General features: G+C 45.4%; 1 protein-coding gene across 1 annotated transcript in view; it reads right to left on the bottom strand.

The window, feature by feature from the left end:
* Positions 1-5,407: 5,407 nt before the first annotated feature.
* Positions 5,408-22,894, bottom strand: part of LOC126544252 (E3 ubiquitin-protein ligase UHRF1-like) — a 96,049-nt gene continuing 78,562 nt past the window's right edge. The window contains exons 14-15 of the mRNA XM_050191504.2: positions 20,581-20,849; positions 5,408-9,440 (exon numbers count right to left, since the gene is read on the bottom strand). Coding sequence (XP_050047461.1) covers positions 9,294-9,440; positions 20,581-20,849 — 416 coding nt within the window. The 3' untranslated portion in view covers positions 5,408-9,293. The remainder of the gene's footprint in view (positions 9,441-20,580; positions 20,850-22,894) is intronic.

Genomic DNA, 22,894 nt, shown 5'->3' with positions numbered 1-22,894 from the left:
CATACTTGTGTAGCACCAGACAACGAATATTGTACTGGATTAAGAAGCAGCCGGTAATTGCTCGCCGATATATAAACCGATAAACTGATAAAGACCGATAAACATACAGTACGATGCAACTTGAGAAATAATTATATTGAAGCTTCCAAAACTTTAGAAGAAAAGAAAAAGACTAAATCGTCGCGACGGTACATCACAATTATTATAAGTCGCCGTAGGCGTCGAAGCCTAGCTATAACGAAATTATTTTTGAACAGCTCTGATAGTGTCCATGTAACAATGGTTGCTTGCGTACTGTCAAATGCTCATATACTGCGGCATAAAGCTCACGGCACGGTGCGAAAACGCGCTCGCAGCGAAAGCGAAACTGTGTGCGAACATGCATGCAGACGCGCAGTCGGCCGCTGCGAAACCGTGCGATCACAGCATTGAAGCTTCATTCTGCTTTGCTCCATTTGGTTACACAGACAGCTCACTATAAGAACATATTGCGCATAGTTTTTTTCTCACCGACTGCCTACCTTTCACGCAAGAAACCGCTTCGGGGGAATCGATTGCGGCGACCGCGCGCAGTGTCCCAGCTTAGTACTGCACGTCGTAGGTAAAGAGATAGCGTCTGTAAACCATGCTGTGCTTTCTGTTTGTCCAAGATTATTATTTTAAAGGTAAAATACTTCTGTCCTTTCGAGAGTACTTGCAAAAATGTCCAGGAGGGCTCCCGCGTAGTACCTTTATTTAGCGCCGATAGCCAAACCTATGCGGAGCACGCCGCGTTATCCCTCAGACTACGCAAGTGAGGCGCTTCCGACAGATGGCGACTCCGCAAATCCTCGCCCTCATAGTTGTATGAAACTCTATGCTCGCCCACAATACGACATCGCTATAGTGATGTCCCCGTCGCTACAGTGTATATGCTTCATGTGTCCTCCTAACTTCACTGAGCCCTATTATATCCCATTTACTGCCCTCTAGTTCCTCCAATAGCACTGCTAGAATCGCCTCACTAGATAACGTTTTAGCGTTAAACGTTGCCAGGTTTCAATGGCGGCCTGTCCGGAGCCAGGGATTCTTATCACCCTCTGCTGCGTCGCAGGTCTGACCGCCGCCGTGGTCAGTTGCTTCGCAGCTGCTGTGGACTGAGGGCCGGGGTTTGATTGTTGTGTTCATATAGGAGGTTGTGGCCAAGTACTGCACCAGGGTGACCAATCATGCTCTGGTGAGGGAGTGCGTTACCGCTTCTGGTCACCGGGATCAGACCACACTCCAGGCCTATTTATGCAATTTTATCAACACACGGATTGTTTTTTTTTAATCCGGTGACGATTGAGCGGCACCGGGATTCGAACCACAGTCCTCTTGCACGCGAGGCGGATGCTCTACCTCCACGCCACCGCTGCACCTTCATTCTTCATTCAAAAATGTAACTGATTACAATTACCAATTACTGCTCGACGTAATTCAGCAATTACGCAAAATTGATCGAATACTTCTACGTTACTTTTCTCCGAACGTTTTATAACATCGCACAGATACCACAAACAGAGCCAGATGGACTGGTACATTTGATGCGTCCTCTGCAGCCCTTACATTGCTACATTTATGGACAAATGCTCTTCAAAAATTCCCCCCGTCACCTTTTTCATTTTTATCGTGAAGTCATCAACAGCGACACTGAAAGCTCGCTCGATGTGCGCACTGAAGATAGAGCGGTGTTGTATGCCGCACAGACATCTTGCGTGCAACATTGTCGTTACTTAGCATCTGGGTCCTCTGTGAAGCGCAGCGTTTCATTATTGTTCAGATTTCAAGCAGGCGCTCCCGGTTGGGCCAATGAAAAGCTGTAAAAGTTGTCCGTAGGTGATTTCTTGACATGAACGTCCTAAGTGGCCGTCGCTATCAACATATACCAGCAACAGCGTCGGCCAACATCTGGTGCAGCGTTAACATAAGGAAACACACAATGCGCCCCAGGTACGCCTGGCTGAATGCGCAGTTCGCATGAGCTAATGTGCATATTGTGTCAGTCTGCGACGTAGCAATCTGTGCCGCTTTCTTTGGGGAAAAGGGAGCAGACAACGCGGCAAGCAGGTGCTGCGCCTGACCGTCCGAAATCGAGTGTCACGATAGACGTGTACAAAGATTCCGAGGACACTGAAGCACTATTTATGAATGGTGAATGCGAAAGCACTAATGTCCAATCAGGGTGTCTACCAAGCTGACATTTCCAAATTCCCCGAGTTTTCCATGTTTTCTCTAAGTGTCTTTGCAAAATTCCCCGAGTGACGCAGAACTCTGTTTTATGTCAAGACGGACTGACACCATGTCGCCCGATGCTGTCACTCTCTAGTAAGCATTTTTAAAAATAAAAAAAACGACTTAATCCAGTTTGAATATAAAGGAGTAGTGTTTATTTTATTCCAAAAGAAAACATAAGGGAGGGGTTAGTAAAATGCACGGCCAATAATCTTCGAAAAAAATGGTAAAACCCATTGCAAATCGAGTCGGAACATTCTCACATACGAATAAAAAAGAGATGCGTACAGAAGCAAATACTTTCGAACATGAGCTATTTTTATCAACTGATAGCAAGCTGATTGGTATGAGGCCCAAACTTTGTCACAAGTGAGATTCTCTCAGACGCTGCAACGTCAACCTCAACTGTCCTGACATACTCTCAGCCCACGCACAACGCCTCAGTGTTGCGTTTCGCTGCTTTAAAGAGTTTATTTTGGTTTGGATGAGGGTCACCTGCATCTCGGCGTCAGCCAACTTTCCTTTTTGACCTCCAGCTCCTTCAAAGAAGAGGAGGCACACTTCTTTATTTTTCCCGATCATTCCTCAATGTGACGGTCCTTTCTGTTCTCGTCCTGGTTCCGGTGCGCATTCGCCCCACGGACCATTTGAAGCATCTTCTTGGTCAGTTGTACTGTCAACGTCCGATTTTTTGGACTCCCTAGGGGCCGCTAAAACTTCCGAAAATTCGGTCAGTCCTAAAAAAATGAATGCATGTCTTTTACTGCCCTTAAGGGCTCAAATCGCCACAGGCAAGTCCGAAAAAGCTCTGAAGGCCTGCCAGTACACTTATTAGGCATATTGGTGCTCGTACTGCGACAGGAGACGGCGGGTGTGCACGTGTATAAGAGAATACGCACTGTGTCCCGTGACAATTGCCCCTTCCCACGCTTTACCGCGTAATGTTGCTGTGCTGAGGCGAAGCTGCCTTTCTGGAACCGACATTATGCAACGTGCCGTGCTAAGCTTCGAAGCCAATCGCGAGGATTACAGAGGCGGAGTCGGTGCCATTGCTGACAGCGGCGAATTCCTTCAATAAAAACACAGCACCGAACGGCCGGAACCTTAATAGCGAACGTCGAAGCAGCTAGGCCTCGTTTTGCTGCGTTGGTGGCTACGGCTGCCAGCGGATCTGCGTGCGAGCGCCGGTTCGAGGCGGCGAGATAATCAAAATGGTGGTGTTGGCTTTGATAATTGCCGTTTCGGACTTGCGGTCGCGGAAAAAAGTCCGGCAAATCGGACGGCGAAGGGTTCTTGCGTCCGAAATTTCAGACGTTCTTATACATCGACTTCATGGGGTACATGGTGGTGCCGCGAAGCCGCCCGCCTTATCAGGCATGTCGCAAAAATCGGGCGTCCGGAAAATCGGTCGTTGACTGTACACTGGCAACTCCTCCAGCCGACGACACGGCGTCAAAGACAATTCGGTACGATTCCACTCTTTTACTCGAGCCAGCATTAGGGCGACTTTTCCTTTTCAATAAAATGATAGCCAATTTTGCCAGACAGAAGCACAAATTCCCCGAGTTTTGCCTGAGTATTTCCAGACTCTTCAAACCCCTTGAGGATTCCCGATTTTACCGGTTGGTAGACACCCTGTGTAACAACACAGATATTAACCAGCCTGATAATGAAGACTGTGCTCATCCTTTCCATGATCTCCAGGATGAACACACCGGCAATGTCGATATTCACATGCCCGGGAGTCGAACAAGTCCTTCGCATGGCCAATCCCACAAACGGAACAAACGTCACCCAACCAACACCCTCCAGAGGGCAAAACGTTCAGCCCTCTGGGCCTGACAGACCCATTACAACTCAATCTGATAACCCCACCAAGCCATGAAAGAAGGGAATGTAAGCATTGAGTATAAACATGTTGCTAAATACCAACAAAAATAAAGCATTTTCCAAGCATTATGTGCTAAAGAACAATGCTCCAATGAAAACTTTCAGAGCTGCAGCTATGTTCAGTCCTAACATTATAAAGGCACGCATTTCACTAGATTGGGTCTTAGTGGCAGTACGACTGAAAAAAACTGTTGGTCATTATGGCCACTCCGACTCACCTCAACTCACTCGGGCTCACGCCTACTCCAATGTACTAAATTCGACTCGGACTTGCCTGGGCTCGCAGGTAGTCTGAGTGAGTCGACTCATATGCGAGTTTGTTGACCTATGTCCCAAGAGAGATTTAATTCAAGAAAAGATCCGGTTGCCGAGTACTTAGAGTGAAAACATCTCATCTGCTTGTCAACCTACATTTTCAGTAATGTTAGCCAGATAAGCCAATGCAATGATGCTGAACCAAGCCAAAAGCACCCTGCAGCTCAGGTAGCATGTGCTGTAACTCTCACAAGCCATGTCGCTAACAAATGACTTTTATTCTTATGTCACTGAGTGCTGTTACGGTTGGCATGCATTACCCCGGGCAACAAGGATGCTCAAAAAAGACCCTGCTCAACCGAAACGGAAGATGGATTCCTAGTTTGCTATGGTTGTCTCGTGAGGATGCCGGTCTGGCAGGCGCTCCGCAGTGATGACAGGCCCCTTTGTGTGTGCGACCAAGGGGAGAACGCTTTCCGCGAACCAACGCCGCCTACGATCCCCGACGCACGTGTAGCCGCCGCCAGAGAGAAGCACATGCAAACGTCACCTGGGACAGGGATCAGCAGCCCATCCACAAGCAGACTCAGTGCCTGTCACGTGTGTTGACGTGAGCAAGATCCCGCCTACGATTTTAGGGGGCCTATTTAAGCGGCCACGCAACGTAGTTTTGTCTTCACTCATTCTCTTCTGATTTTTCACCAACCATTGAATAAACCGTGCATGTTTCGCACTAGAAATTGTCTCGTCCTTGCCTGGTCGCCATGGTCTACTGGACGCCTGCAGCCCGCCGACAACGCCATGCTACCCAATAGTAACGCCCGTCGAGGTTGAATTAGGCATAGCAACAACTGTCGGCAGCGGTGGGGTATGCTACCCTGGAGAATGCAACAGTGCATGGAAAGTACCAACAGGCTTTTTTTCTACCCCCATTCTTCGAGAACCATGTTTCAATGGGCATAAAACATGAAAAACATTGTTTAGACAATTGGACTGAAATTTCTGGAAGTAATGAAAAATACATAAAATGATTTTTAATGTCTCTTAAAACAATTCTGAGCCCTTAGCCTGTGAAAAATGCATAAGAGCGCTGATAACATGACAAATCCTAATAATAATTTAGTAAGCATTAAAAAAATTTTTGCATCAATAAACATGTGGCTTTTTACTACTACCATAATTTCGCTACCTAGAAGCCTTCAGGAGTGCACATCTGTTGTTGTGGATGGTGGTTTTACAGTACTTGCTGCTATAACAGTGGAACATGTCAATCACCACTGGATTTGCTGTGCAGCAGCAACAGAATTCCTTTAGTTTGACAAGAGTTTAGGGCTCTTCAAGGTGATCAAATTAATAGCTGTTGAAATATGGCTGCATGCCATGGGCCTAATAAGCACAAGAAAATCAGCTTAAAGGGACACTGAACGTTACTATGAAGTAAAGTTAAAGTAATAAAGCAATGCTCCAGAACGTCTAAGGGGTCAATATAATCGTGAACAGAGCTTTAGTAACCGAGAAATTGAGGTAAATGCATGGCACGATCCGAGACCCCCCAGCGACATTTCGGTACTAGCCCGATGACGAAGGCACTCCTCATCATAATTTATGTCACTAGTACTCAACTACTCGTATTAAAAAAGATAATTTCATTAGATTGAAAGACTGAAGAAAATGCTGCTTGTCTACTTCTATTCGATTCTAAGAAAAAATAACATTTTGACGTTACCCTTGAGTAGTGTGGGTGATCGAAAGGTTTCGTTTTCGCTCGACTCTGCGCGCTCGACTCAGCGCCGCACGCGCTTTGGAGTTTTTTTTCGTTATCGCGTCGTGCTGCGGTGGTTCTGCTGGCTCGTGAAACTTGCATTTGGAACAAGCAGCGAGAATGCCACGTCTATGTCATGTCGTGGGATGCGCGAACGGTCCGCGGAACTTGGCCAAGGGCAGTTGCAGCGGCGAATCCAACGTTGTGCTAACGAGTGAACCTCTCCGTTCTAAGTGGTTAAGTGCCGTACCTCTGCCACAGCGCGTTGGCAAAGAGCCGTAAAATCGCATAGTGTGCTCGCTGCACTGTCGTCCAGAGGATTACGAGTTCAGCGCCGACTTACTGAAGTCGTGTGGAGTGCCTTTCAAAGCAATGCTTTCCCGTAGCGCTGTTCCGTCGCTCTTGCCTGCATTCTCCGAAGCGCAAGAACTGCCGGTCGAAGACGGGGTGGTGAGCGCGGCATTTGGTTTTCGCGAAGGAAAAGCTACAAATGTGCGAATATGTACAGCCATGACATACAGCTGTCGTCGTAGTAGTACGCAACGACGCCGGCAGCGCGAGCCCGCAGGAGCAGGTCGCGTTCATCAGTGCTTAAATCGCTGAAGTAGAGCCCAGCATCGCGAGCCAATGTGTCGTTGTCACGGTCGTCCATTGCAACGAGCGTCAAAGTTGGCGTCGTAAAATAAAGAACCAGCTTATCGTCGCGCGCTTTCCCTTCCGTTAGCCACCATAGTTCCGCTTTCGCGCTGCTGTCGGCTGTCTTGGCTCTGTTTCTGGCCGCGCGTTTGCGTTTTGCGCAGAAAAGCCGTAGCGCCATCTGCGGGCGCCGTTTTACTCACCGACGGCGCAACGTCACTATAAGACCATGACGTCACCACCCCTCGATCGGAGGGCGGGAAATTTGAACTGCGCTAGAGGTACGCGGACACTTCAGAACGCATGTCCTCTTAAGATTCTCTTCTTCGCATGAAACAAGCGTTTCGAGGTTTCTGGGATGGTACTTCAACGGTCCACGTTGACTTAATATTAACCTTTAGTGTCCCTTTAAGGTATAAAAAATGACAGCAATCCTGGTACAATTTCAGACAGACCTCTGAAGTTATTGCTGGATGACGTTTTGAGTGGTGATTATGTACATACATGACTAAAACAAAGTGGGTAATGAAATATATGAGTTGGAAAGCATTGTGGAAATACATAGAAAAGTACTCTTTATCACTGGTTATTTTCCTTGGTAAAATTGCCTCAGCAAACTAGCGCTATGGAATGGCTTCTAAGAAAAGCCCCAATTTCCTCCTGAATATTGACTATAAAAATGATACGATTTTTAGCCCCCATAATTAAAAAAAATACAGAAAGAACACAAAATTAAGAGTCATAAATATATAGTGCATCCATAACATGCATATACGTGCACACTGAAGACACAATGACAATGAAGCAGCTTTGTGTCACCTGTTATGAACCTCCGAATTTCTTTATATGCCACAGTGCAACACATTTTTTGTGACCAGGAGCCAGAACCAAACTTGATGACAAAAAAAAAGTGAGAAGAATTTATTTTTCATGTAGTCAGGAATATTGTGGTCGATATTGGGGCAACCAAAATGCAGCCCATTGTCAAACACTTTGTTTAATTTCATGTCAGTCATATTTTATGGCGCACCTAAGCATATAAAGAATGCAAAAGAGAGTACTGTTACACAAACCTTCAGCAGCTTAAACCTCAATAATTAAAACAATGTAAACATGCCAACTCGCATTACCTTGATTCACAAACTGAGCTTTACGACTGCATGCCATGATTCATCTTGCAGAATCAGCACAGCAAACACTGCTTAGCTGAAGCCTTCAGTCTTTCTAGCTAAATATTCTGCTATAGCAATGGCAACATGCTTGGTTCAACACCAATGACATGATTATGCTACTGTTGCATAATCTTGTTGCATACACCAAAAGTGTATTATATTCTTCTGTTGGAGGATCATAAAAAAAATTTACTACTGATTAGGCCTTGTGCATCACCATGAACTAGCAGCCTTCTTTTTTCATTTGCTATAGCACAATTTCATAATAACTCATAGTGGTGATTTACACAAAGCAACCATCTGGTTATACGCTACCTGAACTGATTTTTGGTTGTTACTGGTAATTCAGCATGACATCCAATGTAAAAGCTTTATTTATGGTTAAAAAGTTAAGCTCAATTTCAAATATTTCCACACTATTAAATACACAAAAGCTGTAATTTTCTTGCTCCAGTGCAACGTTGCTTGCTACTTGTTATGCCATGTCACAAAACAAAAATGGAAAGGCAAACTTAGCATTTCCCCAGATTATAAGTAGCATTAACATGAATGAATGCATGTCACCATCGTAGTCTAAATCTGGTGAAACTGTGAAGTATGGAAAAAGAAAAAAATAATTTGAAGACTCAATCCCACAGAGCAGTCCACTCACATATGCATGCACATGTGGCTATCCTAACACACTGTTCATCAATTTGTACTTGTAGATACTTCAGAGAGAAAATACAATCACCACTTCATAAGTGCCAGTTATTTAAGTATGAGGCCAAACACCATTAAGTGTCAACAATAAACTTCAAACATGAACTGACACTTTTCAGTGGCTTTTCTCTATGCACTGAATTTCTTGCTATAAAATAGCCAATAAAACAAATTTGGTGGCTTTCTCACTTTACCATCCATCAAAAACACAAACCAAGGCAAAAGGGCTTTAGCAAGCAAACATTCACTGAGTATAAAACAGGCATCCAGAGACACAAAATACCGAAACAACACATGTACCATGTTAACAAAAACCAATTTGTATACAGAACAAGGGGACAATAAAACACTGTCTTTGCCAAAAGCAAGATCTTAACATTCACAAAACCAAGCTAAAAACACCAGCTAAAAGTCAGTGAAAAACAGCAAGCTGGTCCAGCCATCACATTCAAAGATGACACTAATTTCATGCCACACTAAAGATGGCTTTCTTCATGGGTCTTCAGGTTGCTTTACACTAAATGCACGTCACAGCAGTAAATATAACCATAGATACCACCGCCCTTCGCACAGGTCAGCGATATAACACAGGCAGCAGAAGTACAGCCCTAATATAGGCCCACTCATCGTCCATTTTCATATCCTGGGAAAAGCGCCTGCAGTGTTTTCTGCAGGGACTTGTTGACCAGAAGAGTGTATGTGTTACCCAGTTCCTGGCGACATGTTGGGCAGCTGAACACCTCAGCCTTGAAGGATCTCTGTAGACAGCTCTGTAAGGTTGTGAACACACACAGAAAACCCACACCATAGTTACACAGAGCGAGAGCACAGTGCTTCCAATGCTAAAGAAAGCACCAATGTCAATCTTTGCAGCTATAAAAATGTAAACAATATTTATATTCCCAATTCTTAGGACATCATAAAAGAGAATGTCTGAGGTATATACACCGAAAAGTAACACAAAGGAAACCCATAAAGGATGGCAACTTTCCTTTTCATAACACTTTCTTGACCTTACGGATTTTAGCACAACCTGATTGGTCTGGTGGTATTACACATAAGCAAAGAATCGCACATTTAGAGAACTGCATGAGATCATGGTGACGGCCACTTGATGCACAAGTCAGGCATCTTGCAACCCTTAAACAATGTTTTAATGTCATGCTAAAACAGGCAAGTTTGCTGGCCTATGCAGCAGGTTGAGTCACTCTGGTCATGTGTTATTCTTTTTCTCACCATTCTTGATGTGATCATGGTAAGCTAAGCAAGTAGCATGCCTTGAAGGCATCATGTACACTGTAGTGTGCTTACTCAATTTGAACATACACCTTTCTTCCAGAATAAATGAACTGCAACTGATAGTATGCTAAGATTGGGAATAAAAGTGAGGTTACACTAGCCACACCCTCTTTTCACTTTGAATCAAGCCTGCCCAGCATAGGGTCTTTCCTGGATACTTCACTGCATGCAACCACTGTACCCTTTAGATGAGCGCACAGTCTGATTGGATGAGAAAAGCCACAGGTGTACTGTTTCTGTGGTTAGCAGTGCATGCTCACTGCTCTCCACATACCTTATGTTGACTAAATCAAAGTACCCCATTGATAGTCTTCCACACAAATGCAGCAAGCAATTATTATTCAGGCAAAAGCAACAAAAAATAACATGCTATCAGGTTAGGGAAAGTCAGTGGGTCACCAGACTCTAAGCACTTTGTAAGCAGACTCTGCCTGCAACCGGCTGGAACTTCAAGACTTGCACCAAAGGTGATTTCAGAATCCCACCATGTCAACAGCAGGAGTAGGAGTGTCAATTACGAGGACTGTCCTATAAGTCCTAGGCCTAACACAAAAAAGTTTACACAGAGTCTAGAACCTTTATGGTAGACATGCCTTTCAAAAGTTGCTCCACAAAAACTCGCCCATGTGTAGCGCACACATTGATAGTGAACAGCAGGTGGCGATTTGTGCCGCCAAACCAAAATGGAGAATTTTAATGCACATGTAGTGATTGAATTATCCCTGAAAGGGTTAGCTCCGGCCCGTCCATCAGGACATGGTTGAGGTGTTAAGAGAGGATGCTCTTATAGGACAACAAAAAGGGGGTTGTCAGCATGCAATAAAACATTACCTGTGTGTGAGACCGTGCAAAGGCAGATCGCCGGCTGAACATCTGAACAATCGTGAAGCTGACAAGAGTATTGAAAATCATGGTACAGTGCAGCCTTACCAAAAAAATTTATATGCACAATGTTTCTGGGAGCTGATTCCCAAGATTGCTCACTCAGAAGCAAAAACACATGTGGTGCACAATGTACAGATACAACCAGGAGCTAGCTGTTCAAGGTAGTTTCAGTAAACTTCAATGCACTGGCTGTCACTGTTGCTGAAACGTAGGTCTGCCACTTCTGTCCTCAAAGTAAGTTTATTCAAAGTGATGGAAACTACCTTCTTCTAAAGAGCCAAAGAAGCCCAGGCTGCTCCATCAGCAGACAAATTGTTGGCTACCGCCTCCAGGAATTTTGAGGGCCTGTTGCTTATGGATTTTCTGCAGTAGGGGTGAACCATCAATGAAGAATACCATGCTGCCCTGATTCGTTGCCTGTAGGACACCATCAAGGCTAAACAACTCGACATACTTCAAGAAGGAATCATTCTTATCAAGGCAATGCTTCTTCACACGCAGTTGTGGTCATCATCATCACCAGCAGCAGCAGCAGCAGCAGCAGCCTGGCTATGCCCACTGCAGGGCAAAGGCCTCTCCCATACTTCTTCAACTACTGCGGTCATGTGATAATTGTGGCTATGTTGTCCTTGCAAACTTCTTAATGTCATCCGCCCACCTCACTTTCTGCCGCCCCCTTCTACGCTTCCCTTCTCTTGGAATCCAGTCCGTAACCCTTAATGACCATCCGTTATCTTCCCTCCCGATTACATGCCGTGCCCATGCCCATTTCTTTTTCTTGATTTCAACTACGACATCATTAACTCGCGTTTGTTCCTTCACCCAATCTGCTTTTTTCTTATCCCCCCCCCTTAACGTTACACCCATCATTCTTCTTTCCATAGCCCGTTGCGTCGTCCTCAATTTATGTAGAACCCTTTTCGTAAGCCTCCAGGTTTCTGTCCCATACGTGAGTACTGGTAACACACAGCTGTTATACACTTTTCTCTCGAGGGATAATGGCAACTTGCTGTTCATGATCTGAGAATGCCTGCCAAATGCACCTCACCCCATTTTTATTCTTCTGATTATTTCAGTCTCATGATCCGGATTCGCAGTCACTACCTGTCCTAAGTAGATGTATTCCCTTATCACTTCCAGTGCCTCGCTACCTATCGTAAACTTCTGTTCTCTTCCGAGACTGTTAAACATTAGTTTTCTGCAGATTAATTTTTAGACCCACCCTTCTGCTTTGCCTCTCCAGGTCAGTGAGCATGCATTGCAATTGGTCCCCTGAGTTACTAAGCAAGGCAATATCATCAGCGAACTGCAAGTTACTAAGGTATTCTTTATCAACTTTTATCCCCAATTCTTCCCAATCCAGGTCTCTGAATACCTCCTGTAAACACGCTGTGAATAGCATTGGAGAGATCGTATCTCCCTGCCTGACGCCTATCTTTATTGGGATTTTGTTGCTTCACTTATGGAGGACTATGGTGGCTGTGGAGCCGCTATAGATATCTTTCAGTATTTTTACATATGGCTCGTCTACACCCTGATTCCGTAATGCCTCCATGATTGCCAAGGTTTCGATTGAATCAAACGCTTTATCGTAATCAATGAAAGCTATGTATAGGGGTTGGTTATATTCCGCAAATGTGCGGAAACATCCCTATTAAAGTATGTTTTACACCATTTTCTTGCGAATAAATCGCATTACGACTTTCTAATGCAAAAAAATTTTGTTTGCTTAGGTTAGCATAAGACTATTTCTGTTCAACGCAATTTCAGACTACCGGCAATGACTCCAAGGCATCACTTTATCAGCATTATAAAAACATTATGTTATAAATAGAAACAAAAGGCTGGAAAGCCTGCTAACATTTTATTGTGCCATTGTGTGTGTGTTAATGTAGTGTGTAGCACTCCAGCTACTTGCTCAGCCAAGTGCTAGCAAACCTAATCTTCTCAATTTTCTTGTTTAGTCCTAAATACGTGTGACGCATTTACAGAAGAAAATATTTTGAAAATAGTGGTCTAAGCAAAGTTTGCCACTTGTTTTTGTTAGGCAATAGCATTAAAGCTCATCGATGGAGGAACCTCACTCATGCAATGTCCTTGCTACCCAAGGCAGGAGCAAAGAAACAAAGGGTTACGCTGAATCGACTAACATACAGAGGCGAGTTGCTTCACAATGAAAGTAACCAAGATAAAACAAAATTATCTAGCAAAGGTCAGCCCTGCAGCACAAGACTACATAACTTTGTTTTCCCCACTAATTTTGGCCGCCCTTGTATCAGACATTCCAGATCGCATTTCGCTGCAATGCCGCTAAAGCAGTGCACGCTTTAAAGCGCCACAGTGACCATGTAGTTTCCTGAGAATGGCATTAAACGTCTTTCGTGATTTGCTTAACACGCCGCGCAGCAACAAAATTGGAAAGTCTGCGGCCGGCAGAGCAGGCAATTGAATACGCAGCACGCACTGCACAGCCAAACACAGTATTACAGTGCAGATACAGTAGCTGAAGGTCAAATTCTGTAGTTCATCGCCAGAAAAAATGTCCAAAAAATAATTATGACTGCACCAGGACAACGGAACTGCAATGAGGAAAGACTACCACTGTGCACGCACGTCTACATAATGATGACTAGCAGATGACACCAGGAACAATTGACGCAAAGCATGGTCACGAGTGCGACTCCACTCATTTTCGCAGGGAATAGTGACCTAGAACATTCCGTATACAGTGAAATCTCGGTGATACGATCTTCACGGGAACTGGAAGATAAAATGGACCATCCGAAAATCATATTCCCATATTTACTCGATTCTAAGGCGCCCTCGATTGCAACGTGCACCTATTTGGCGTAACCTAAAAAAAGAAAAGCCCTTTACAGTACCACGCACTTCAATATTTCATGCAGAAATACAACTTTATCTCATTTGGCAAAACAGATCTACTCCCAATGCACTAAATTTGTGAGGAATAAAGAAAGTCGAAGTTTCGCCCAAAAGGCAAAGCATTGGTTGCAATAGCAAATTAGTAGACAGCTATATGAAGTAAGGATAGTAGTTTTATCGGCCGTATAAACTTGTAAACATTTGCTTACTAATTAAATTAGCAAGCATGGTGTCACGTGCGCACAAGCAAACATGCACATGTCTCACTCGATGACCGCGGAAATGAGCTATCAAAATGCTGGAGTGAGGAAGTGCGGTAGCAGGAGCGAGCCTTCATGGTGCCTCTTGCTTCATTGTGAACTAAGAAACGAGAACACAGCGCGGTGCGCCTAGACGCGTAGACTCTGTCCGCATCACAGATCGTTTTCAAGATAGGGGCCACGCCGTACACAGCAGCTACCGGAGTAGAATGCTTCTTCTGTTTGCGCCAGTGCCATACGCAAGTTTCGGGAACTCAGAATGCCCGTGATGCAGCCCGATTTCTGTCCGTCTCCGCACACGTGATCACTTTCTTTTTAATTGTGCCATCATGATGAACACAGCATGTCTTCACAGTCGGTACTTCTATGCTGATAGAGCAAACACAACATAAAATGGGAAGGCAAACGGTAGACTAACCTAAGCACACATACTACATCACATGGAGGAAACTAGGTCAACTAGGCTTGAAGCAGGTACGAGGCGGCCATTTTAAAATGCCAAGGGCCGCCTCGTAGATTTAGGGTCATACTCGATTCTAACACGCATGCAATATTTGGACCCGTTTTATCAGGGAAAAAAGTGCACATTAGATTCAAGTAAATACGGTATCTAAAGCAAGCTCCAGATGGGACGGTGGTCGGGAAAAGAAAAAAAAACAAAACATAGTATCCCGAAAAACGTATTATGCAAAATAATATGAATGAGGTTCCACTGTACAGTAAAACCTCGTTAAACCGTACCAGCTTAAAGGGGTTGGGACACCAAATTTTGAGGCTATAAAAAGCATGTTGTAGGCTGCTTCCGTATGCAAGGACACCCACAACGAGGTATTGGACGCTGCAAACATTTCAAAATAATTTTAATTCAGCTCCAAAAAGTCATTAAAAACTCCTTCTCGTAGTCGAGACCCATCGCTAGCACGGCAGTTTTCCGTCACAGAAGAGGAACGAAAATATTGACGTCGTAGCACACTAGCACAAAAACGTGACGTATGATGAGTAGCGATGAAATGCCGATTACGGAGCCTGCTGAGCCGAGCGACCGAGCATAGCCTCCACTATGACCGAGCTACAGGCATATAGAAATAAGGGGTAAGGCGTGCAGACACGGACACGAGAGGAGAGAAGTGGACAACACGAACGCCGCACGGCGGCCCAGGAACGGCAAACTGCGTGCGGCGAGTTGCCGTGCGGACGGGCCTTTACACGTTTGAGTGTAACACTAGCCGGCCGACTCCGAAAGGGACCAGGATATGTGGCGTATATGTGGCGTTCGTGTTGTCCGCTTCTCTCCTCGCATAGTCGCATAGTCCTGCAGCTCTGAGCGGTCTCTCGTTCGTTTGGCCTTTCTCAATGTGAGGGCTGGGCACGTTACCGGCACGGAAACTCGCCGCACGCCGTTTCCGGGCCCCCGTGCGACGGCGGTTTTGCTCGCGAACGGCGAGATTTCCTTGCCGCCGAGAGGACGGGCCCGGAACCCATTTGTGCGGCAGCCATACGGTGAAGCAGCCAATCAGCGACCGAAGAGTGGTCACTCTGGCAACCGACGGCAGCTTCACCGCCTCTGATCGCTCGGTGCCGCCGATATCGTCGCTAGGCCTTTTCCGGTTCACTTCAAAGCTAAAGCTTACGGCACTTCGGAATGAATCACCGACTCTCACAAGCCGCAATATTTTGTTACCGTTGCTGACGCTCTTCCCAATAATCATAATCGCGACATGCACTTCGAATCGCCAGTTGTTGACCTCTGCTGGCAGAGCACGCGTATGCGCGAGCAGACGACGCAGCAGTTTTATGTCACTATTTTTTGTGGCCCACGTGACCAAGCCATGTTGCGTTCCCTCCTCTGTGACGTCATAGTCTCCCCTGAAGCCCAGAAACTGAAACCGATATCGCTCGGTATAATAATGCTAGTATTAAATTATTTATTGCATATATATGAATCCCGCTGTGTGTATCGCGCTCCCTGAAGCATGACGCAACGTTTGGATCAACAAACGCATGAACGAAAATTTTGATGTCTCCACCCCTTTAAACAGTAGTTTCGTTTTAAAACTAGTAAAGTCTGCCCCGACTCAGCGGCCATTGAACATAATGTGTTTTGTAACCGCATAAACCGTACCAGTTTATTGCGTACGCATCGGTTAAAACATAGTGTTTCCACTTTTCGTCGTGCAAACAAGGCGGTGTGTCGTCTCCATCGAGCGGCCTGGCAGAACAACAAGCCTCAGAGATGATTGGGACGGCCTTCAAGCACCCTGCGCGTTTGCGTGTGAAGCCACAGCACATCAACATCATTTCGGCGCCATGCCAGAGAGCGTCTTTATTCTACGAGAGCGTTGTGGCGTCGTGCAAGCGAGGACTTGCGTCATGCAAAAGCTCGGATAAAAAAAAAAAAAGACGCCGGGTGCTCAGCATAGAAGAAAAATTAGACATCATCTGTGCTATCAAACGTGACGCGGAGAAGTCGGTGCTGGCACGCGACAGGGATCTGCTGTTGACTACGGTGTGTGGCATTTCGAATGCGAAAAAGTTGCTCGGCAGCGCTGCTGCGACTGCGAAGAGATGTCGGCTATGAGGTTCGACTTTTCACCATCGTTGCCTCTGTTTTTGCCGAAGTGTCGACTAGCGACAGTGATGAGGACGGCATGGAAAGCGACAGCACGGGTGATTTAGGCCCGACAGTGGCAGAAGCTGCACGTTACGTCAGCCTCATGAATGCAATCGTCGCAACGAAAACAGCACCCGGCAATAAAAAAGGCGTCCCGGGACTTCTGCAGCACTACTGCACGGAGAATACGTAATGCCAACGAGGAATCTGCCATGCCAGTGTTTGCCGAGAAGAGGGGGCTGGCTGAAAAGCTGGCACGCAGCTTCAGTAAGTTTGAGGCCGCTGTCGTTGTGCTAGGCCGCCGCGGCATCAAATGAAAATAACACTTTTGTCGCGCAAAGTGAATAAATACTGTATGTTTTTTCCCCTTTCATCGCACTCTCTCTGAGTTCCGTTTTCAACAGGTAAGTGGGCGATCTGCTCATTCCGTTGAACAGTACGACCGCTTTCCGAGCTCCGGCAGCTACGGTTTAACGAGGTTTCATTGTACACTGTTCTTCGAACCTGCCAACTCACATTTCAATACTCGAGTAGAACACATCGGCCAAGAGCCTTCACGTAGCGAGCGCGCACATGGCGCGGCAGCGGAGTCTCCCCACTGACGTCGCACGTGAGATCTCACTGAAAGATCAATCGCACTCAGAGATCTCGGGGCTGACAGCCTACAAGATTGGGAGGTGCATGCCATCAACAGAGAGCGCGCACCATTCTTCCGTCTCAGAGGCCGTGCTCACTCTTCCTTAGCTGACAAAAGACTCCAGGGGACGGCACTTTAGGCACGGTCTATTCACCTGAAGCACCTGAACCAGTTCACGAGGTGCCACACACTGCCATTCGTTTCAGCGGTGCAGCAATGGCGCCCTATGAACCGTGCCATTCACTTCAAGAGGTGCAGGAAACGTACAAGGCTGGTTCATGATTTTGCTGCACTCTTTCTACTGTCGAAGCCAACTTGGCGCAGACATACAGGTGAGAAACAGCAGTGCAGCAGACAATGCAGCATACATGCGCAAGCGCCATTAAAACCCCGTTTACGTGCATCTGCTGTGTCTACACAAGCGCGGGTGTATTTACGCCTCAGAAGCCGATAACACAGTCAACTCTCATTACATCGGGCCCTCATAATCCGACAAAAAAGTTTCCACTTTATCCAAAGTCTGTAACATCCAAGACGCCTCACTTCCGAAACTTTCGTGTCAACGTCTCACAACTTTATTGCAAAGAGTGAGTGACGAACATCCAAAGTGAAGAACAAAAAAAAGAAAAAGTCGCAGTTTCACCCGAAAGGCAAAGCATCGATTGCAATAGAAAATTAAGCAAGATAAGCGCGGCGGCAGCAGCGAGCAAATTGACCTTCGTGCTGTCTCTTGCTTCAACACGAACTAAACGTCGAAAGCAGAGCACATACGAAGCTACCGGCACTGGGCACACTTAGTCCACATCGCAGATTGCAGATCTCTTTAAAGATAAGGCCAGCGCAGGCACACACTTTGTTCACATTGCAGATCACTTTCAACATATGGCGGCCGCGCCATTAACAGCAGCCACAGGAGTAGAACCTTCCCCTCGTCTGTGCTGTGCTATGTGCTCTCTCTCTCTCTCCTCCCCATCTTTCATCCCCTCCCATCCCGCTCCCATGTGTAGGGTAGCAAACCGGTTGAGCTAAACTGGTTAACCTCCCTGCCTTTCCTTCTCCACTTTTTCCTTCCTTCCTTCCCCTCGTCTTCCCTCACCTGCCCTTTCTCCCTCCCTCGTGCACAATTAGCAGGAATCGTCGGCTGACACTCACAAGTCAGTTGCCAGCCCATGTCGACACGGCAAAAGTCCGTTTTATACGCGCAATTTTGACAAACATTTCTGCTAATTATGTCGGCTGTATCCAATAGGCCATTGTAGCACAGTCCGTTAAAAGTGAACTTCATTGCATTAATGAAATGCGTAGAACAAACTAAGGCTGAAATATGATTCGTTAGATCCGAAAGTCTGGTGTATGCAGGCCCATTGTAACGAGCGTGGACTGTGCCAGCAGTTCAGGGCTTCTCAAGCTTACGCACTCCGTGCACATTAGTCAGAAAAAACAGAACGCCTGCACCACGTCTGCACCTTGACGTTTGTTTCGAGTGTCACGCTGTGCCTGCACCAAAAAAATCGAGCTGCACTATTTCTGAACTTCTCGTGGACTACCGTGAACCGGTTCACAGTGGTACAAGCAAATCGAACAGACCTTTTTTTTTTTCTTTTTCCTTTCTTTTTTAAGTCAGCACTACCGTTATAATCACTTAATCCAAGTCCAGTTGCTATTTTTTGCTCACGGTGTGTTCACAAAGAAGGTGTGTCTCGGAGACATCGCATCTTTACGTTTGTTTGTACGATTTCGCATGCCGTTTCCTGTGACTTCGCGAGAACCAAGTGATGCGATGTAACGTGGCTCGTTTGATATCCATGGCAATCTCCACCAATGAAGATTGCCAATGCAGTAACTCTTGCCGACTCTATATAGAGACGACATCACTCTTGCAGAAATCCAAGCAAATCTGATCGCCTCCAAGCATAGTATAAGGCAGGGCATTATTTGAGATTTTTTTAAGCCACTCGAAGCCTAATAAATTTCAGACTGTTTTTCAGTCCCCGCGAGGTACGGAAAATCTGTCGGCTACTGTATTTTAAAATATAGCAAGAATCTTTCTATGTTGAATATTTTGCCACCACATGCAGGTGCTGGCATGCAGGCCATACACTTTTGGCAATTCATTAATATGTGATATTACTACCTCCTACTAATGAGTTTCAATGTTTTCAATAATTGTGGCATTGTGACTGCTACTCATTTTCTGAGTATTAACACCCTTTTGTGATTACGTTTGTTTCAGTGAAGTTGAATTTTCATTTATTGAAGTTCTTTTATTTTATTTCCCTCCACGTTTAACCTGTTTGTATAAGTGAACTTGCATTGAATATTTTCATACATGTGCCTGGCTGGGTGCTAATCACTTTTGTAATAAAGCTTTATCATTTGTATAAGTAAAAAGTAGTGTTGATATGACATTGTGAGTCTGACTGGTGTGCTTTACCTAGTGCTTACTGAACTCATTTTTTCATGTAGCCATTGCAGGATTTCTAATATAATTCAGAATGATCAAAATACAGATCTACTATTTTATGAGCCCAGTTTTCACATTTTGATGAGCACCAGAACCATACATAATACAAAAGATACCTCAGGAGTGTTTAATTTATATTTTGACATTTACATGTTTGCACATTAACAAAACATTTCAAACAAGCTTACCAGCTACTTGCCGATAACTTTGGTAACTCTGGCATTAATGTGCCTCAGCAGATGCACCATCAAGGTACGTATTTGTAATGTTGTTTGGAGAAATACATATCAATAGGATGTGGGACACAAATGGTCATCTGGGCCAGTGAAAACACTTGTCCCAATCTTGTCCCAATGCCCGTGCACAGTTTCGGATACAAATGGGACATTCACCGTACGTCCACTTTTGGATATTCTACCGCAGATGTCCCAAGGATATCGCAGATGGACATGTTTTAGAAATCCCACCATGGATGTTCCAAGATATCACACATGGACCGTTATTGGCATACCCATGAATATTTGTGAAGCGGTTTATTTTACCATAGAACACATTCAAAAGTTGGCGGTGCATCGGCTGCTTATTGTTATATCCGATATGGTGTCAAAACTGGTACTGTTGTAAGTGGGTTCGACTGTACCACCAACTAGCCCCATTCACTGCCCCTCTGTTTTAAGAAATATCTCACTTAAATTATTATTATTTTTTTTTGTTGCCAATGCTAAATAATACCAAGCTACTGGTCTGCTGAAAAACTCCCTTATGCCAACATGAGCACATCTCACAAACATGAGAGTTTTGAGAAAACGTTTGCAGTGACCAGAAAACATATCCAGCCAGTGTAGACATCTATAGAGACACCGATCCTCACCTGGCACAGGTTGTGGTTGCAGGGTGTTGTCACAGGATGGCAGACCAGTTCTTGGCAGCACACACATGTAAACACTGCCTGAACGCGATCTAGGAAAGCCACTCGGCCCATAGATGTCGCATCCAAGCATTCACTCCAGAGCCGCTTGTTGCATTTATCTGCTTCTATTGTCTTGCGCACTGATGCTTCCAGTGCCCAGGAACTTCCAAGCTGGCCACTGCTGGCTCGTCGCTTCTTTGTAGTAGTAGCGGCATCTTCACCAGAGCTTGCTGCAAGTTTCACAAGATATTCAGTGTAACACTATGTTTTGACAGCCAAACTAATGCATCCTAACTGTTCTTTCAGATTAGTTTTAACAGATAAAATGCAGTGCATACCATAGGCTACTGCTGTAATACCTTGCTCTCTGGTGACCAGAAGCAGTATTCTTGAATGATCTCTTTTATGAGATTTCGTATGACTCGGCATTAGACGTGTCATCTATGAGTGGAAGCACTCCAGGCACTGTGTGGGAACAGTGTTGGTCATAAACGCTGATGCATTCGGTGCCAAGTCACAAGAAATCTCTTGAAAGTGACTGTATCCTCACAAGTGATTATTCGAGAACACCACCCCAGTAATTAGGGGTCACAGCAAACTGGTAGCAGCAGTAACAAATATTATTTGGCCCAGCCAACAATAGTTTACATATATGAAGCACGCCACATAAAGGAACTACATAGTGTACAATACAGATTTGTAGTGGCAACATAACTCTCTTCCTTTATTCATTTGAAGTTAGAAATACCTCTTGACCAGCTCACCACAAAGAAATGTCTCCACGGTGATGGGTGCCTAGAACAGTTACTGCTCTGCTGTGCTATGGTACGATTTCAGTGGATGTTGAGATTGTGCAAGAGCTAATAGTGAACTTAGTGTTACAACATCCGGACATGCATCACGCCTTCTCTACAAGGTCCACACGGAGGCCACTATTCGAGAGTAAAGCCCTCCTAGCACCAAGGTAGTGAATGGTGAGGGAAGACTTTGCTGATTGGCACCTGAATGAGTTTCCGCCACTTTTACTTTGGCTTCATAATGAAACACCTTCATTCCATGGTGCAGCTTGGCCACCAATGGCTATAAATGGCTGCTGACTATATAATGTGACAGTGAATGTCATTTTGTATCACTTCTTGTACTGTTACTTCTTGTACCCCATCACAATTTTTACATACACAGCACTGCCAACCAGAATGCCAAACCTAAAGCGCTTTTATTCAGGTTTTCGTTTCGGTAAAGTGAAAACGGCTGAGTTCCGGTTCTACTCCGGAACAAAAACTAACGGTTCAAATCGGTTCACCTTGGTTACCATAACCAAAGAGTATTTGCAGAAAAACAGCATAAACTTATTTTGTGCATAAACTGCACGAAAAGGCTCAAAAAAAGATTTGCACGATGTTCAGGGCCGCTAGTAAATATAAAAAGTTATGCAGATCAACCGAAAATGTTGGAATCTATGCGAAGCGATGCAGTTCGAAAACTCATCATCATCATCATTATCAACATCAGCCTATGTTATACCCACTGTAAGACGAAGGCCTCTCCCTGCGATCTCCAATTACCCCTGTCCAATTAACCGATTCCAACTAGCCCCTGCAAATTTACCTAATTTATTCGCACCACCTAGTCTTCTGCCGTCCTCTGCTGCGCTTCCCTTCTCTTGGTACCCATTCTGTCACCATAATGGTCCAACAGTTATCTAATGTTGAATTCCAATGGCGGAGTCGGAGTGGCCGCCGGACTCTGCGAGTGAGCACTCGACTCTGGCGTAGAGCAACGCCTCTAAATCCGCAAGTAGAACACAACCTGCGCCGCCGGAGCAAAGCGGAAGCGGAACTTGTATCACCGAGTTACCCAGGATGCCTTGCGTGTTGTCATTTCCTTCCACTGTTTGCTCCCAGCACCGCCGCACCGGTCACTTGTCTCTTCAGCGCCGTTCACCTGTTGTTTTTTTTAAAAGTGCGGAATGGATATCTCGACAAGCGTGCAGCAGCTTTTGCTTCCTCGCGAGTCGTGACCGGTGCCGCCTCCCAGCAGACAAACGTTGTAAAGGAAATACGTCACGCAGAGTTCTGGTCCACTCCGCCGATTTTGGCGGAGCATCTTTTTCTGCTCCACAGAGTGACTCCCGCTCTGAATCCACTCAGACTCTCTTACTGGAACACCTTACTCCCGCCCTCACTCTGTCACTGGAACAAACTTGCTCCGAAACGAGCAGAAAAACTTGCTCCGACTCCGCCATTGGAATTCAACATAATCTGCGCATTACACG

This window comes from Dermacentor andersoni, chromosome 1 (assembly GCF_023375885.2).
Source record: "Dermacentor andersoni chromosome 1, qqDerAnde1_hic_scaffold, whole genome shotgun sequence".
Lineage (NCBI taxonomy): Eukaryota > Metazoa > Arthropoda > Arachnida > Ixodida > Ixodidae > Dermacentor > Dermacentor andersoni.
The sequence above is the reverse complement of the archived record's forward strand: the minus strand, read 5'-3'. Positions and strand labels throughout refer to the sequence as shown.